Below are 20,230 nucleotides of genomic sequence, written 5' to 3'. Positions count from 1 at the left end.
TTTATGTCGTCTTTATACAACCTTGCTATAATTTTCGACAGCAACGCTGCAACTCTGCATTTAACTATGCTTTCACTGAACATCCGCAACTGTTTTCATTTCAGTCTTCTCGTGAATTTTCAGGTGTTTGGTTTATTATGGAAAAAATTGCTCCAAGTGATAGGTGTTAAGATTATTCTGTGAATTAAAAGTTTGAGACGCATTAGTTGCTGAAAGTGGCTTTCTGCAAAGCAAAAATTATTAAATAATTAGAATCATTTGCTATTGTAAAAGTGAGAAAATAAAATTGTGATTGTATCGGCTACATTTAGTGTAGACAGAAACTAAACAAAGCAAAATGCGTCTCGCCGTCGGTGCAACAATCGTAATTGTTGCGCTGTCACTTCTCTCGGTGCTTGTTACTGGACAGGAGGCCGGTGCTGCTGATGAGGTACGTAAAATAAATGTAAATATTGCTTTTGCTAGTGCTAATTTTCGCAACAGTCATCGCGACTCAAAGTTAACGCTTATATGGATTGCTTGTTGGAAATTTCACTTTAACATTTACATTCTACATATACATATAATATATAGAAAAGCGTTTAAAAAGAGTTGAACTAATACATAAATAAATAGTAACAATTATACACCAGCAGGTGTAAAATTTTGTTTTACATTTGCTATTTCCAATATTTCAATGATTCATAACCAGCCTATACTATACACATGACAGAAAAAGTCTGCGTTCATCCACTGTATTTAAACCTTTACAAAAAAAAATATGTACATATATGCAACTTAAAATTTTCATTAATTTCCTTTCAATTGTTTTGTAGATAATTGTTCAATGAGTATGTAGGCAAAATTCTATAATTTGAGCATCGTTCTGAGTTAACGGTTTTTTTTAACTCTACTTAAGGGGTTAGGGATAGTCAGAGGCACGAATAAATGAGATTTTTCAGTATTTGTTTTTTTGCTATTAAATCGTGTTAAAATTAGTTTTATAAATAGATAATCCTGGGCCTGATCGAAGGAATTGGTCGAGCGAATACCCGGGGTGACCGACGTAGTTTTGTGTAGTACTCCTTTTTGCGTTGACGTTTTTATTAGAACTGTGCTAAATAAAGAAAAATGAATTATATCGAAATAGAGCAATTTAGCGAATTGCTCATTTTTGCTTATTATCATATGACAGCGCTCCATTTCCTCATAATTGTTAGCACATATGTAAATGATGCTCACTACGAGTGTAAAAAGTAATTTTTAAAATAAAGGTTTCTTAGGTAAAAAAAAAAAAAACCTGCAAAAAGTGAAAAATGTCGATGTATTGTAATGTTTATAGTTTAATTTAATTAATTTGAAGTAAAAAATGTACGAAAAGTGTGTTTAATGTGGTGAAATAGCTTGTTGAAATGTTCGAATTTTGGGGATTTTTGAACTTTGAAGTCGAATATCTCGTAAACTAAGCGCTTGCGGTACCTAAAACGCCATACATTTTTTAATCAGGAGGACTTCCTCTTTCCAATTGTACCTTCAGATCGCGGCGCCAAAGAAATCGAAAATGCGCGGGCAAAAGTTATTGAAAAATGGCAACAAGCGTTTTTGAAAAACAGAGAATGGGAAGCTATAAGTCTAGAAAATACAGCCAAATTAGTTCGGTCAATTAAAAATTTCCCTATTAGAAGTCATTAAAAAACGTGGATGTCTAATTAGTTATTGATTTAATATGTTGCTGTTGTAGTTTGTTGTTTTAACGGTTTCTCAATCCCCGTTAGGATGGTAAGGGTTATCTATGTTGTCGTCGACGTCATCTAACGGGAGGCCCAGGAAACGTGCTGTTTCGACGGGGTCGGACCAAAGGGAAAAGGGTGTTAGATGAGTAGGGTTGGTAGGGCATGCAAAGAGGTGGTCAGTGTTATGCAGAGACTCGTTGCATGCAGGACATTCATTGGATATGTCGGGGTCTATTCAGGATAAGTAAGAGTTTAACCTGCTACAATATCCAGAACGAAGCTGCCATAAGATCACTCGCGTTTATCGCGGTAACTGGTACTCTTCGTCTGCGACGGGTGGTGGTTTGACTCCAAGAACGCCATTCACGGGAAGGGAGTCGGTGATGCTGTTGATAGCTCCACTGTGAATGCCGGTCAGTACCTGTTGGAAGTCAGTTGCGTCCGAAGTCCGGTCGGCGTACTGTACGGTGTCGTCGACGTAGTCAAGGAAAGACCTATTGATGCTCTTCGGAGGCGTTTCTTTGTTTTTTCCCCAAGTGCTGCCGGCTAGAGATTTGAGGATTTTGTTGCGGTTCTGTACCTTGGCGATAACCGCGGTCGTATGGGGAGTGAAGGAGCATAGACTATCAAAAGTTACACTTAAAATCTTATGGTTATTGACAGTCGGAATTTTGACGCCATCGTCTGCAATATTAAGTTCAAGTCTATACTCCTTCGTCCAGTTCGTAAAAATGGTCGCTGTGAATTTGGTGTGGGAAAGTGTGAGGTTCCGTGCAGTAAGGAAACGAGAAAGGTCGGAAAGGTAGTTGTTTACTTTCGAACACATGCCATAGATTCCATTGCCCGAAGTCAATATCGTGCAATCATTTGCCTACGAGGTTATAAAAAACCCCCTCTGGTGGCTGCGGGAGTTTCGAGACATAGAAGTTAAACAGTAGCGGGGAGAGGAACCCCCCTCGTTTAATTATTCTCAGTTTAGATGTTTCATCTCGAACTAGTACGGATGATTGACGACCGTTTAAATAGTTCATGGTCCACCTCTTCAGTCCTGGAGGAAGCGTAGTTTTCTCAATGTAGCGTTGTGTGGTTGACTGAGTCAAAAGCTTTTGACAAGTCCAACACTACGCTGATCGTTCTCTCACAGGGTGGTTTCTGGTTGAGGCCACGAACTATCTGAGCGTTTATGACGCTAAGTGCGCTGTGGTGGTGCTGTGCACTTTTCGGAATCCATGCTGGTGGCTGGCTAGGCCCAGGTGGTGAGTGTACTTAATATGTACTTTTGAACCTTTAACCTTTTCTTCTCTTAATCATTCACAGCTAAAAAATGTTTACAACATTTCTTTCAGTTTTACAAATGTCGCACTATTCACTGTTTTATCTTTAATTAGTATTTATAAATACTTTATTTTTGCTTTAATGAACACCAATATTTTTTATTTATTTTATAAAATATCTGTTTGGCTTCTCTGCAATTTTTTTTTCTTCAATTGAAAAATTCTATTCCTAGATGCACTGCAATTAAATTCATGGTATCAAATCATATAAAAAGTCTCTTGGAAAGGTCACTAATTGTAACTAGTAATGATTATCAAATGAAAGCAAATTACCATGTGTGTATAGCGTATGCTTTAAGATTGGCTTCCGCATGAAAAAGCTTAAGATCTATAGTGTTTACTCACATAGTCATATATTTTCACTTAATTACAATTTGAAAACAATTGCGTTTCAGGCTTTGTTATCAAAAAACGCAAATATAATTGAGTTCAGAAGAAATAAATATGTTTGTATAAAATAATTTGCCAGTCTAAACTACAGTCAGACATGTTTAAAAGCATTTTAAATAATGTAAGTTTACTTTAGTTTTTAGATTGTCTTACTATGTACATAAAATATTTATATTTGTATATTTTTTTATTTTGCAATTACAATTAATGGCGGCAGTTTAAAAAAAATCATACTTTCAGTTATTCTCGCGAAATTTTGGCATTAATAAATCATACATTCACAATTGGAATTTTTGGTTAAGTTTAACTGAGTTCCAGTGTATATAAAATTTATTTGCGTTTAGCTTACGTACATCAAAACTTTGTGAATGTGAAGATTTGTCTTTGTTATAAATTGAAAATAGCAAACTGGGATTAAGACATGAACATCAACTACGACGACATTTTTATTTATTTGTGTCATTTGTTATCACACTCGTATTGTCGTAAACGTTGATTAATTTGCTGTATCAATTTGTATTTATTTATATACATACTTACATATTTAGCAGCAGTTTATTTGTTTCTTTAAATACATCTACAGAACCACTAAAGCAAATACGATTAAAATGGTTGCAAATTGTACACATGAACATTTCTTCAGTGAAATAAAAATATGCGTTTACTCTTATAAATGATAAATTGAAAAATTTAACCTAATTTTTCTTTCATTGCTCTATTTTAATTTGCAATACAATAAAATACATTTCATATAGCTGATTTTTTTTTTTTTCAAATAAAAAAAGCTGATAATGCTAAGTATGAAAAGACATTTCTGGAAAATAATAATTTACATTTCTTCAAAGTATATGTATATTAGTAAATAATAACTGAGAAATACTAATAAAAGTAGCAGCCTTGCTTTCAATTATTAACTTTTATTTTATATCATGTTTTGAACACTGTTTCGAAGATTTAAAATTTTATAATATTCATTTGCCTTGCATTGTTTTTCATTTAAACGACACAAAATTTTAAACCAAATCGTTAAGTAAACACAAATTTTATTGCATTTGTATGTACACAAAGTAAACATTGTGAGCTAATAACATTTTTCTGCAAATAAATATAAAAATTTGGTGCAAAAAAATATTTTAATTTTTATAACTTTCATAAAAGTAGGCAGTGAAAAACAAATATGTTGACCACAAGGGGAAAAATGTGAATTTTTGGACAAAAATGTTTTCCATTGCTGTAAAATTCATTTTGTTTGCATTTAAGTCAAATCTGTATGTATGTATGTAATTGCCTACTCGGTACATTGCGGACACATTTTTGCAATCGTGCATATGTATAAATAAATATTCACTTAATACGATGTGGTTGGCTGAACAGTCAGTGGTTTCAGTTCTATTTTGGTCAAAAAACTTTTTGACTTATTGATTTGCTTTCAAAATTTAACCGCAAATATTGGCTTCCACTTATTTAGTCTCATACATGTTCAAAATAAAAGTGAGCCATAGTTGAAATGTCTGCTAACTTTTTTAATTTTAATCAAAGTAGAAAAAAAGTTGCAGTAAGGAAAACTTAAGTTTGCATAGTTAAAATCACATTTGTTTTTGTATAATTTGTGTATAATTTTTGAGATTACTGCTCATGTGCACTAGTTATTGACTGTAAATTAATCGACTTTCGTACGAATGGCCACTTTAATCTTTACCAAACTTAAATATTGATTTAAAAATGATCGGAATTAAAAAAGGCAAGCAATTAACAGCCATGCGAGGTCTAAGTCGTTATATGTATTCAATATTAATTTAATATGTATGTATATGTAAAAATATTATATATTGTGATCACCGTTTTATACTGATTATGCAACTATAGGCCTTCGTTAGTTTGTACTAAAAAAGTAATGCTCGAAAAAAAACAGCTGTTAGTTCATTGAACAATTCAAGCTCTGACTAACCACTACGGAAAACCACTTGCTTAAAGCGTTGCTAACCTTACTACTAGGCGCATCTGTTCGATGACAGTTGACTAATGAGTTTGAAGAGCCACTATATACCGCAAATTGAATCTCATTTGCATTTATACTTTTTTCAAAATGCTAACGGTAACAATTAAAGTGATGATTTAAAAGAGGAAAAAGGAAATAAACTGTTTGAAAAATAATTGCAACCGTTTAAAATTATCCATAATTATTGTCAAATTTAAGTAGTGTTGTTGTTGCTTTGACTATAAACGGATTTATCTTTTATGCCTGAGCAAGTTAGACAAGTTGTTTTATATTGCCTCAGCGAGTTTATTACGTATTGCCCATAATTAATAGCATTCTATTTACGACTAACATCTGACTGGTTTAGAACCAGTCCCCGACTAGTTTAATACTACTACTACGGTTGTTTCCATTTTTACTTTCACTCCGTCTACAATTTTTAATCTCTAAATTTAGTTTAAACCTTACTGGTTCTTAAATTCTAGTTTTGATGAAAATATATAGAAACATGGGGTAATTTTTAGGTTATGCACATAAGTTGCGAAGCACAAAGCAAGATAATAAAAATAGGTAACATTGATGTACATGCACCTAAATAAATTAGCCATATACATATGTACATATACAATATGTGTATCTTTATATATATAAATCTTCTGACCGTGTGTTTGCATTTGAACTGCTCCTAAACGGATGGACCGATTTTGATGAAATTTTGTGTGTATGTTCAAGGAGATTCGAAAATGGTTTAGATTTACAATTTGGTCCACTGGAAAATGTTTTTTAAATTATTTTTTCATTTTTAATCAATTGTTAATTTTGGAATGTGTGACCGATAGATGGCGCTATCATCGCAGTATCCAATATTCAAACCTTAAATTGGCGTAAACGTGCATTAAACAAAACGATGCCAAAGTAAAAGGCGACATCTGTGGATCAAGTTTTTATATTGAGGACAGAGCTCGTTCTTAAGTAATAAATTGGGTGATTCAATACATCTATGGGTAGCTATAACATTTTTTTCATACCTGCTAACTATTGGAGGGGGTATCTTGACAGGCAATTCAATTGCAAAAGGTCTGGCATAAAAAAATGGCGGCATAACTGAAGTGTTGATAAAAAATTTGAGATATACAGAAATCTTTTCGAAGCATTGCACAGAGCAATACAATATTTAAACGGGAATGATGAATACATATACATATGCGTACAATTTCAAACTGATCCTTCCTGAAAAATAATAAAATTGCTAAATATTGGAAATGGTAGAATAGAACTGCAATCAAATACACAATGCAATGAATTAAAACTGGCTCATTTATCATTCGATGAATAATGTACCACGGGCATCCCAAAAGACTGATGCCATAACCTTGCCAGCCGATTTTTTTTGTCTTTCCACGCTTGAGAACCGTTTCTTAATATGCAGTCCACCAGGCTGACAATCGATTGGACTCGATTGATTTCACTGATGCACAGCCCAAATTCAATAGTATTTTTACCCCAAAAACCAATTCTTTCTTAACGCACGAAATTCTTTATGATTCATTTTTTTTGTAAACTAATACAAGTTGCTTCACCAAAAATGCGATTATTCCTTAAATAATAATTATAATCTAACTAATGGAAATCATATAGATGGTATTAGTAGTACTACATATGTATCAGCCACAGTAAAACGTAGGCGGGTCCTCGAGTACATTTGTAATATTTTCGTTCAATCTAATGAAAAAGTTTATTTTGAAGTCACCCGGCAAATTATAAAAAAAGTTGGAAAAATTGAGTGCTTTTAGCACTTTTAGGTTTCTCGCTTCTGTATGCCAAAACAGACAGCTCCTTCAAGTTGAATGGATGGTCTTTTTAAGTTAAATGCTATAAATGTTTTATGAAAGTGGAATAAACGAAAGCCAGGATATGCAGTGTGTTCACATACACACATAACCCCGGACTCCAGACGTAAAGTGGAAAAGCTGAAAATGCACATGTCTGGACTTTGCCATATGAAAGTACATACATATGTACATATGTATATCTAGGACGCTACATTTTGAACAGGTTGCGGCGGTTCATCAGAATCTAGCGACGAACTAAGACATCGTGTATACCCTGAAAATGGAAGAGAAAAGAGTCAAGTCAATCTGTATGAAATCATTAAAGTCTTAGCATCGCAATAAATACCTCCTTGCGTACTAATTAAACCTATCTACGCTTTCCCTTAGAAAAAATGTATTAAAAAATATTTATATTACTTTGAAGGAGATGAAATCAACAAAATTCACCTTTCAATTTGATCACAGTAGTATTTTTTAAATAAAATTTGTATGTCTATTTTTGTTTTTAATATTTGGTTTTTTGTTTTTGTAATATATTGTATATATATTTATTCTTTTTAATATTTTATTTAATTTTCTATTTTTTTTATTAAAATTTTGTTTTTAAAATATTTTTTTCTTTTTAGTTTTTGTAGTTATGGTGTATTTTATAGTCTCTAAAAATTAATCCATGTAGCAATCATGTTAGCTACGTTGTACTTTTATATTAGACCTTGCATATACATACGTACATATGTATGTAAAGGGGTATTTGTCAATCGTCGCAAAACGCTTATCACATGAAAAAAGTCAGCGATTAAGGTCAAATATGCGCTAGGGTACATTAACCCATGCTAAAAACAAGCAGATAATGCAGCATATTGGCATTTAATTGTACACGAGTAGACTTTTGCACATTTTTACATGCAACGGCAAATATGTATGTATGTGAAACTCATTAGATTGCATTGTGAAACGCAAAAAATATAAATACTTAAAGAAACACACAAATGCTTCCTCTCTGTTCCATACTTAGTCGATATGAATGTGCTCGAGCTCATTGCTGAATTAAGTATATCGTTATCCCGTGTGATACTGATATTTTTTCGACTTTTTTCTGCTAGCTTCATTAAAGCGCAGTAAAAAATAGACAATAAAATAAAAAAAAAATAATCGGAAGCCAATATTGGCGAACGGCGCCGCTGCTTGCTATAAACAAAAGGTACACAAAACCAAGTAAAATGTATATTTATACCTTTTTATTTATGTATGTATGTATGTGTTTAAGCATGTCCACATGCCTGTCTATCTTTATCGGTGTGTAGATCGCAAATCGAATTGATGCAACTGACAATTGCGCCGCAGGCTTTTCTATTCGGAAACTGCCAGTCAGCGACTTAAAGAAAATTTCTACAAAAGTACGTATATAAATACTATATAAGTATATACTCAAGCGCATAAGCAACTGCGAGAGTTGCGGCAAATTGAATGCAAAACTAAGATCGCAGTTCAATAAGTTAGCGAATTTTCAAAAAATTTTTGTTCGGCCAAAATTTCTCCACTACCAGCTGCTTCTTTTAATTCCTAAAGAGGAAATACTGGAAAAGGTTTAGTATGAAAACCATACTGACTCATAAAACAAATCTAAACCCATTTGAATATACTATATTTGAAAATCAACATATCCTCCGCAAAATACAAATTATCATAAGTTCGGTTTACCATTTCCAGGATTATCGACAGCGAATATAATTTTTCGTTTTAACCCTGTTGACTGTAATATAACCTTTTTTTGGAGGATCAGTCGCAGAGGTCCAATTAAAAACCGCTTTCTTACAACAGTTTCGAACATGAAAAACATCGTCTATATTGAGCGTCAATTCCAAAAATTTTTGGATCTCTTCACTTCTTGAATATAAGGCGTAGACAGTTTTTTTTATGTCTAAATGTTATTAAAAAAAATTGCAGTATAAGTAAAATTTCTCAAGAAAGTCCTTTATTCTTCGACTTCATTTGTATTCGTGATCGTACATTATGATATGAAATCAAAAATAAGCTCCATTTCTATCCAAATTTATGATTCGTTTTTTGTTTTTTTTTTACTTTGCTTTCCTCAAATACCAACATCATGACAGTGATTTATTAAACCATTCTCGTAATAAGTCCAATGTATATTTGCAGTATAAAAATCAGATTGTATGTGCATAACAGCAATTGTTTTTTAATCTTTTGAGCAAAGTACGTGTGCTCCAGTTTTATTTCCTTCATTCTACCACAGTGGCTAAGTCAAACAGCATATGCACACAGTGCAGCCACTGAGAACTCTGTCATTCCAAGACAGTCGGGTCTATGTAGCTGAAGTAAAGAGATCCATAGCAGAATTTTTATCCAGGACTGTCAACTACCACAAGAACAACATAAATTTATATATAGAAGCCCGAACCCAACCAATGTTCTACAACAGTCGATTCTAAGTTACCAGAGCTTGTCAAAAATTAACTCAGACCAAAGTCTGCGTCTTTTGCGAACTCAGACTAAGGGAGTTCTTCCAAGAAGATGCCTTCTGAGGTTGTTCCATATTCTACCAATTCGTTCCAACATACTCTAACCGAGCTATGAGAGTAAAGTGTCACCGTAAGATTTCCGCAAAACCCTTTATAATGGAGTTAAATAGCTTCTTTTTTTATTCTCTTCTAAAAATTACACACATATGTACATATATACATATTTGCTGCATAACAAGTTATCCTATATCGGTATTCTGCTTGTCACGATTGTCTCATGTCTCTAATTGTCACAATCGTAATTTAGTGATTCTGTTAGTCAGGAGTCTCATTTTGGTATTCTGGCTGATAGAGTATACTACTATACTGTATCCTAATAATCGAGTGGTCCGTCGGACTTCTACTCGAACGGTTTCAATGTAGGAATGTGATTTTCAGTTTTGTGAAGAATTATTTTTCCAATTTCTTTACTCATTGACCCCTCTCAGCTCGTCTAAGGTACAAGTATATCACATTACCGAACAGTAATGATTTCTCAATATGTTTTTATACACATTCATGAACTATTGCTATTTAGTCTGTTTTTATCAAGTGTATGTCCCTGGATTTTGAGATTTCCACACCACAGATATTTCTTTCAAGGCACACATGAAAGTTTATTTGCACATACCCGTGCAAGTTTAGATGAAACCTTGCCCATTCCGCGCACAAATACCGTTAAAGGGGCGGATAAGTGCAATTTATTCGCATTCGCACAGGAACCACAGTGTATGCAAAATGAGGCGAGCGAAATTTATGAGCTGCGAATGAATGGTTAAGTTCTCCAGCAAACTGTAAGTCAACAAATCAAGTGATCTAACACTTTTGCTTCAGTTTTGCGCGCATAGCGTTTTTTTACGCCACTTTGTCACTTTGCGCCTTTCCAGCGTTCGCCGCTATTCGCAACACCCACAGCTTAAAAGGCAACAACAACAGCAAATCGCAAATCTGCTTAAGTTTATAGTCATGCTATGCTATGCGCTTCATACACGTGACATCTTTACTTCATTTTATTTCTTTCATCTACTTATACAGTCGCTAGAAGAGTGATGTGCCTAACTTTTTTCCCCGGTTTCGTGATGTTCACATTCTTGCCGGATCCAAATTTGTGTTCATTCACATGCTTTAGTATACATATATGTGAACAATTTTGACTACATTATATGCACGCTCGTACTTTTTATATGCCGAAAGCCTTTTGATATAACAACAACTAAATAAGAACAAAAAATCAAGAAAACAAGTTTGCCTGCCAATTCCACATCCGGAAGCGTGCGTTCTTCTCCGAATGCCAGCATAAAATTGTCAATAAGATAAATACGCCTTAATTTTAGTCAAGCTCAAAGAAATATTTTTTGAATGCAAATTTTACCAGTCGACTCTGGTTAGCGACTGCTGCTGGCAGCTCAATTGCCTTTGTCTAAATCTTTGCATAACTTCTTTTGTGTATTAACAGATTACTCTTTCACTAACACTCTTAATTATGCTTATTATTGTTTAGCTTTATAATTGGCCCAGGCTGTACTATTCGATTGTTATAAAGGTCTCTAACGGAAGCTTCAAGCTTCAAGATCCTACCGATCTTTTTAGTCGTGTTGAAGATCTCAAAAATTTGGCTTTCGATATTCCTTCAGATGCATATCTCAACATAGACCGCGGACCCTACTTCTACTGGCATCTTCTCCGAGTACATACTTTCAAAATATGGAACGGAATCGCTGGAATAGGCGCATTGAGATTTTTCACGGATGGATCGAAGTATAAGGTGAAGGTTGGAGTGGGAGTATTATTTCAATTTCCCTTCAATCTCTTATTTCGAACTGCCAAATCAGAGGTGCCAAAAAAAAGTGCCCCGATTCCGGCCGAATGAGTAGCTGAAACAAAAAAATTTGAAAAGTTTATTAAAATTAAAGATATTTCCTATACAATGATCTACGATCTTTGAAAAATATCAAAAATTAACAAAATGGCGTAATTTTGAAAAAAAAATTTTAGGGAAAAATTTGTCGTTTTTTTAATGCGAAATTGAGAACTTTCAATCAATCAAAAAGGTCGTAGTCCATTGCATAGTAAATGTATTCAAAAATACTCAGTTTTAATTTGAAGTCGATCAGCCAATTTCTGAATTTTGAAAAATGTCGTTTCGAGAAAAACGCGTTTAAAGTTTCACTTATATACTATGTATGTTTGCACCTCTGAGCGATCGCTCTTTAGAACGCTGCCATCCGAAAAGTATTCAAGATTTCACAGGATATTTACGAAAATATATTCTATCGAAAAAGCAAATAAAAAAAAAATTTTTTTGAAAGTGTCACACTGGTATAGCCCCTTAAAGTCATCGCGTAAATGCGCCTTATGCGAACTAATCTGGCGTGAGAAGAGTAGTGGAAAGTCGAGCGCTTGCCTATACTTGAATTCGTATTATTCATTGCTTTCCTTTGTTCGACTACTTTTACACTTGCCTATTATAAGTTGTGCAAGATAAATTTAATTTGTTGAGCTGCTCTTGGCATGCAATCATTCTATGTTTTTACTGTTACATAAGTACAATTTCATAAAGGTGGTTTCGATTGGGGCAAGTAGTTCTCATAATGACGAGACCTTGGTGAACAATTCATTTCACATCGGCGAGCTGTTAGATGTTTTTGAAGAAATCTGATCCATGTAAGTCTACAGAACTGTCACTTATTTAATTGGAAAATGTTTTAATGGAATAACACCCAGAATCGTTACTGTTTGGGAAAATGTAGTAAATTATGGAATCTCAAAAAACAGAATGTAAAAACTCTATTAAAGTACTACAAGTACATTAGCAAGATATTGACCACCACAAACACCGACTACCTATTGAAAAACCCAGTATATGAGAAGCTGCGACTATTGTATACAATACAATATCTGCAAATTATGTACTCAGTGACTTACACACACACTTCTGCATATATGTATGCGCGAAATTGATTTGAATGCTTTTACAATTTTAGAAAATTGATAATGGTGACAAGATTTAATTAAGTTAATGGTATTGGTGTATGCTTTATAGATTTGACAAAATATAAAAGGTTTGAAGCTCTTTTGTATTTTTTGCAATCTGCAATGATAATGGTGATAAATTTGAGGAAAGTTTGTTTGGCAAACTTCTCACCCAATTTTGTCAAATTTTCGAAAGTTTACTCAGAGCTTAGTATATCAAATTATAGTCTTCGGTCAATTTTAACATTAAATAGTAATATTTCAAGCATACATAACAAAAAAGAGTGTTTTTGCAATAGAGTAAAGAATGTAATAGAGGGATGGCTGACCCCTCGACATAGCGCGGAATCTCACTTGGTCTGCTATCAGCTGTCGACGAAGCATCTGAACACATATCTGCTCAGGTCTTTAGACTATTTCACCTAAATGTCTAAAAGTAGGAGATCGAAGGTGTCTTAGTCTTGATCTAGCAAGGGCGGCACATTCGAGAATGAGTGTTGAGATGATTCCATCTAATCTTCTTGTGAGCAGCTGAGCTCCCTAGCATTCAGTAGTGAACCGCAAAAAGCTAACCGAGCTGCTACCCATTTCCGTTATAGAGTTATTGAAACTGAAGTATCTGACCTTATTAGCTTATCAGCTGTGACCATGCACTCAAACCAGTAAGAAGTTTAGACGACCCTTTACACGTATTGAGCTCACAGTATGTGAGCTGAAGCCTAATATCGTTGCCCTGCTATCGGAGTGAAAAACCATCACTCTGAAGGAGGCTGACCTCCGGAGCAGTAGATATTTTGCTATCTTTATAGCACCCATCTCCGTTTGAAAGACGCTGTAATGGTTAGATGTCCACCCTGTCGGACATATACACCAACCCTCCCCCCAAGCTTTGATCCAGCCGTAAAAGGGCTCATCGCCCCTCTCTTTCCACGAGAACTTGCTGCCCAGCATGAGCCCACGGATGCGCATCCGGGATTTTGAACTTCTTCGTGAATACAACCAATTTGGATGTACTAGGATTAATAGAGAGGTCATTTTCAACAGCCCAAGTTAACAGCGTAATGTCACTTGAATAATTTTTCTCAATGCAAGTTGTACTATCGTCAAATTGGCGTTCCTAAATTAGGCATGAAGAAAACCGCATATTAATTATTAAGAAAATTGCAATAAATATTGTATAAAGCATAATATGTGTAAGAAAGTAACTAGTAAAAACATATGGTTGGCACTTACTGTCAATAATTTGACAAAGTGAATCATAAAGGTATTTTCCCCCAAATTCGGTATAAAGGAAAGTTTTTGGTTTTCAAAATTCGGTACGTGCCAAGGCACCTAAATATTCGTCTCTACGAGTTTCAGTCCTTCCTCAAACCAGCATACTAGTATAAAATTCAAATACATCTAATTTTTGCATTAAATTTATTAAAATTTCTCGTATCGATCAGATGTTTTTCTTTACTGTCTTGTGGCTTACTTTATTTTTCACTTTTGCTCCAGCTTTCATTCTTCTATCGAAGCGTTTTTATACACGTCTGAGCTTCGGATGTGAGCGTCCATTTATCTACATTGTATTTTGGCTGGTGTCCGCCTGTTGTGGCGCAAAAGTGAATTTATGTAAATCAGTTAATAAGTAGAAGTATCGAGAGTGCTGACTAAGACCACAACAAAAACCTCAACTTACGACCATCAACCGGGCAGACAGTCTGTCGATTGACTTAATGAGATAGCTGGTGAATTGGAAATTTACATATTTAGTGGAATCACATTTTAAATGATCAATGCGGTATCAGTTCTTCTAATTCTTCTGCTTTTGTTAACTTTTGAATTTATAATGATATGTGTAGATACATATGTACATATATATACTATGTATACCATTATTTATACACTTCTTCAATGTCGGTTAGACAACCTAACAGATAGAAATAATGAATAATGTAACTTAGTTTTAAGTTTTTTTAAGTTGCGACGCGTCTGGCCGTAGTCGGCATTGATTATAGGCGCAGGACAAAAGCATTTCTGAGTTCATTTACAATAATGAACAACAATCGCACTCATGTTGTTTCTGTGCACCTCTTAAAACTCTTAATTTTTTTGTGTCGCCGTCCATGGTTCCAGTCGGCGCGCCATAATTAAATGCAAATGAGTCGCATGGTCGTGTGAACTCGAGTGTTTTTCATTTATTTTGGTAACTTTTCGACGTATTCACTTTGTTGTTATTGTGTAATAACCCGTTCTTTCAGTGCCTGCCCTATCCTTGTTCAATTCCCTCTTTGCTGCTTATTTTCCGATGGAACTCATCAATGCTTTCCAATTGTATGAGTTTTGAAATTAAACTTTCATGCTGGCATTCGGCTTGATTATCCAAATTTCTTTGTAGCTATGTTTTCAATGCTAACAAGTCGGCATAAATACCCAACTAGGCGGGGTAATTTATAAGTGCGGTATTGTTGTTTTTATCAATAATTCCCATTAGGACAAACTATTGAAATTGAGGTGACGTAGTGGCAAATATTAGAAGTTAATTTTAAGGGAGCGAGATTTTATATAGACTTTGAAATTTTTTGGATATGTTGGATGAGTTTTGGAGTATTTGTAAATATTTTTGTTCGTACCTTAAGTGCTTAAAGAAAGGAAAGAATATGAAAACCATATTATTCAGTAGGAATTTTCACCGGACCTACTATGGCTCTTTACTTTCTGATGAACACTTCGAAATAGCCGATGAGTTTTATGATCTGTAGTATATAGAAGTATGTTCGGTGGGTAACTATTGCCTGTGAGTTTGGGTTACGAAGTTATTATAGATGGCTTTCATTTTTTGTTATAAACTATAGAATTACTTTTTTCATTTAATTAACATATCATTGAAACATTTATGAACGACTCAGCAAAACTCCGAAATTTATGGAAGCTAATATCCAGCCTTGCTAACGTCTACAGAAGGCCAAAAATAGGGGAGGAATAAAAAAGAAGAGCGATACGGAATTTATACACTCTCTTCCTGTAGGTCTTTCTAAGATCTGGGACCAATTCTCATAAAGCATAATTATCCTGTCTCGAGAGCTCCAAGTCCAACAATTCCTTTCGTTTCTAGTAGCGTCTCAATTGTACAGAGTTCTGCAGGGTAATGTGTGTACTTCAATATGGCTTTGCTGCTCTGGGCATCACTATCATTTGAGTAGCTGCATATTACGCCATACGTTGTTGGCCGCAGGCCACTGACCATTAACCCGTCGAACGATTGAGCAGGTCGGCCTTTTGCTTGTACGCTGTTGACTTTGGTCAAGCCAAACCAACATGCCCCCGTCACCGCTGGTTTATGTAATTGGTAAATGGCAATTTATTCGATATGCACCACGCTTTGATGCTTGGTGCTGCATCACTTCGAACCAAATCCAAATAGCGTCGGTCGGCTATGGTCAACTACTTTGCCCAAATGACAGCGAACTCGAAATTTCAGTAATCATCCGTGCCGTTAGTTAGCTGTACGCAGCATCATCGTGATAACGCATTTGGCTACAATGACAAAAGCAATGGCTGAAATATCAAAGTCGGTGACATAAAAATATAAAATAATAATAAAAATCATCTGCCACAACAACGCCGCCAATCGAGCAGTTAGCTTTCGCGTTAAAGTCAGTAGCCGTCACTGTCGAGTAATGTGCAGAATGCGCCATCACTTGCTTACATTTAGAACCGACGTTGCTGATGTTGCCACCGCCACCAATGTCATAAATAATTACTTTAAATGGGCTTAGACTACTGTACGGGTAATTTATGTACATAACTGTTTCTGTAAACGTACATATTACTTACTTGAATTAAGCATTAAATATTTAATTTTAGTAATTTTTGTTTTAAAGAATGATCATACTCAGCTTCAAGGTACTAACTGGTGTATTAGAAATAATTGTTCAGTTCTCTCGTTCTCAAACTATTCTTGTTCTCATGCTAGTGCTATAACCCTGGCGAATACTTGAATCACCAATCCAAATATTGCCAATGATATAGATCTTTCTTTGTTCTCATTTAAGTCGTAAAATAGCACAGATAAATAATAAAAATTTGCTCAATTCGATTGACTGCCGATTGAGCAATTTAGTAATTATGCAGTGCTCATTAGTTCTTCAGTGACTCAGTAAATCAATTTTCTTTAAGGGGATATTCTAGTCTAGATGCATGAATTTCAAGTAATTTTTGAAGTGTAGCAAAAAAGCAATTCATATTTTTATTAGCCGGTTTTGGTTAGTTAGTTGTTGACATTAGAAGAATACAGGAAAAAATCACAAAATGAAAAGGTTAAAAATTAGCAGCAGATGAAGTGGGGACACGTGGCCATACCCACAACTTCAATACTCTTAGCAATCTTAAATCAAGAAAAAAATTTAATCTCTAATAATGTCGTAATGTATGGTTGTACGTAAAAGCTGGAACATTGCAAAAATGTGTGTATCACTTTTTTAACAGATTCAACAGGGTATGGCCATTTCCAGCGGTAAAAATTCTATAAAGAAGGCTGGCATCGTTTTAAAAAAAGACAATTTCAAGAAAAAAACATTTAAAGATTCAGTTCCGGCCAAACCAGTATGGGAGCCGGATAAACAAAATATCTATATCTAGTTATATTATTGCATTGTAATGTCTAAAAATCTGAAAAAAGAAGTTCTAAATCCACAATACCATCTCCGAAACTGTTCTCCACTGCAAGTAAAAGAGCAAAGTAAAACATGGAATATTTGTTGCCAAAATATTTGCTGTTATCTCTTCATTTCGTTAATTTTTTTATGGTTATGTGGTTTTATGAAAGAACCCTTTTCTTTGTGTTTCTTTAAATTCTTTTAGTTGTCTCAAAGGATACATATCCCTCTCAGAACTCTTTAATGCATTACACATTTGCTTACTTATTTACTGTAATAATAACCTAGTCTGGTGTCTACAAAAAATGTTATTTCGATTATTGGTTTAAGTTCAGATGTTGTTGGACAAATATGTTGACGGAAGGGAAGTTTCGAAATGGCAGGTTAATTTCAATTTCTCAATGAAAAGTAAGATCATCTATGTTAGAAAAAAATGTTTCTTTTAAGATAGGATTTTGTCTTTTCTGAAATTTCTATTCTGGAATCACATGATCTTAACTTATAATTTCGAATAAATCCGTTTAACAATCGCTGCTTTTTACTCTATTAAAAATTGAGCAGATGTTTCAATAATCTTTCAGTGCAAGCTATTTCGAATACCGTTATTATGGCAATAACGTACATTTAACGTAACCGGATAGAATTTTGAATGACTCTCTAGGACAGGACCACCTCGGCACCATTGTTCAATACTGTATCGAGAATATTTGTGACATTATAATAATAACAATAACTATCTTGTCCATATTGTATTATTTTAAAAATATTTTGCTACTCCAAGCCACTAATTTGGATTATATAATTAAGAAAATGTATTCAATTAAAATTTCTTGTTTGTTATGCAATCAAATATAAATGTGTAAAACACGACGTCAAGCTTTAGCCGAGGTCAGTGTAGAATTGAAAGCTTTAGCGGCTTAGTTTGAGTAATAAAAATTGTTGTTATGTAAATTGATATCAGAAAGGCAAAGTGAAGCAACAGCTTTAGACTTTAAATTGTATGAAGCTCACTTTCAAGAGGCATAATAAATTAATTAAACACTACTCTGTATCTTTAATGCAATATATTTTTATAACTGCCATAAAATAGACAACTAAATTTTTATATAGTGAATTATGCAACTAAAATGTATCCAGACAGTATGCGCCTATTAAAATATTCACATTTCAATGAACAAATAAATTTTAGCTGCAATTTTACAAATAAAGATAAAATACAAATAACTCTTGATATTTGTAAATTTCCTGCCTGTGGCAACACTACGAGCTGTTAAGGCAAACTATCAAAGCATTCTGTGTGAAACCATCTCTTAAAGCAATTTGTCTACGCACACTCTCACCACCTCGCCCACTGTGCTTCCGAATCATATTTTTTTCAAAATAAGAAAAATATGAAAAAAAGACAAAAAGTCAAGTGTTTTGTAAGTGATGAGCAAGCTGTTTTTGTAGCTGTACGTGAGTACACCCCATCCACTGCATCGTCCGGTCGCGCGCTCGGTCGCTCGGTCGCTCGGTCATCGATGCAGCGTTGCCTAAAACCGTTGAATTGGAAATGAATACCCCCCAAAAAGCGTTCAACCGGCTATAAATGAATTTCGTAGCTAATTTGTTTTATTGCAATTTCAATTTCGACTTCACCCCGTCACGGTGCCAGCGTTTTTTGTGCCGTGTAAGCGTAAAGCGTAGTCTGCGGTTTAGCCGATGCAACGTGATAGAAATTTCTATTAGATGCCGTCGTCGTCGCCTTCACAAGTAAGCAGGAAAACACTTCACGCCGCAGAAGCACCAACCATTTAGATTTATTTGATTCCTTCTTTTGGCTTTCAGTTTTTTCTTGCTTCTCACTTTTAATTCATTAATTAGTGGTTTGTGTATTGACAAAGTAAGCACGACTGTCGAACTGGTTGCAGGCTCGCTATATTATACCCGAGGGCTGCTGGTAGCGCAAGGTATTATACCTTGTAGAATGTGGTATATCGCCAGGTATAGGAATCGATTTAGTTTATGGCAGTACCCTGACCGTGTGACTACTTTAAATACATCTAAAAGCGGTATTGGTAATGAAATCGAGTGAAGAAAGAACGGTTTATAGAAAAAAAAGTGAAATATCTTTAACCTGAGTCGTTTTCAAAAATTAGTTACATATGTATATCTGAAGCAAAACAAGAAAAAATGTTAACCTTACTTCGGCTGCACAAAAGCTTTTTCATACAAAGTTGCGTTTTAAAAGCATAAATTGGTATAAAAACAGATTTAACTTAATTTTGATTGGTCGGTTTGTATGAGCGCTATCTGCTATAGTGGTTCGATCTAAACATTTTGGTCAAAGATTTCAGCAATGCTTTGGATAATAACCTGGGCCAAAATTTGTTAAGATTCATTGTTAAATAAGAAAATTTTCCATACAAAAGCTTGATTTTGATCGTTCAGTTTATATGGCAGCTTTATTTTATAGTTATATTATAATATCGAATATTTGCAAACTATGTGCAAAATTTCGGTTCGGTATCTCAAAAATTAAGGGACTATTTGGCGTGCATACAGACAGCCAGTCGGACATGATCTCTAATTTTTTGTTTTCATTGTATTTTGTAATGTTTGCAATTTATACGCAAGAACAACGATTACAAATTATAAAATCATTGAAAAATCTTGTTCCATCCGAAATTTATTCGCCCTTTCTTACTTTATTTTGGTGTTCATTGTATACTATTTAAAGCTTTTGAGCTTTTGCTTGAACTGTAATAACCAGTAATCGTGAGTGAGTTTTGTTGTTTTTATCTTTTTGTGAAACTTTGATATGCAACTCTCCTACATCCGTGCATTATGATATACATACATACATATGA

The 20,230-nt window shown here is 34.3% G+C and overlaps 1 protein-coding gene across 2 annotated transcripts in view; it reads left to right on the top strand.

The window, feature by feature from the left end:
* The first annotated feature begins 107 nt into the window (after positions 1 to 107).
* Positions 108 to 20,230, top strand: part of LOC105226576 (putative cysteine proteinase CG12163) — a 36,904-nt gene continuing 16,781 nt past the window's right edge. The window contains exon 1 of one of the 2 annotated variants that reach the window (XM_011205506.4): positions 108 to 430. In XM_011205506.4, coding sequence (XP_011203808.2) covers positions 338 to 430 — 93 coding nt within the window. In that variant the 5' untranslated portion in view covers positions 108 to 337. The remainder of the gene's footprint in view (positions 431 to 20,230) is intronic. The other variant, XM_019990400.3, reaches the window with a different exon arrangement.

This window comes from Bactrocera dorsalis, chromosome 2, assembly GCF_023373825.1.
Source record: "Bactrocera dorsalis isolate Fly_Bdor chromosome 2, ASM2337382v1, whole genome shotgun sequence".
Taxonomy (NCBI): Eukaryota; Metazoa; Arthropoda; class Insecta; order Diptera; family Tephritidae; genus Bactrocera; species Bactrocera dorsalis.
This window is presented reverse-complemented; position numbering and strand designations above follow the sequence as displayed.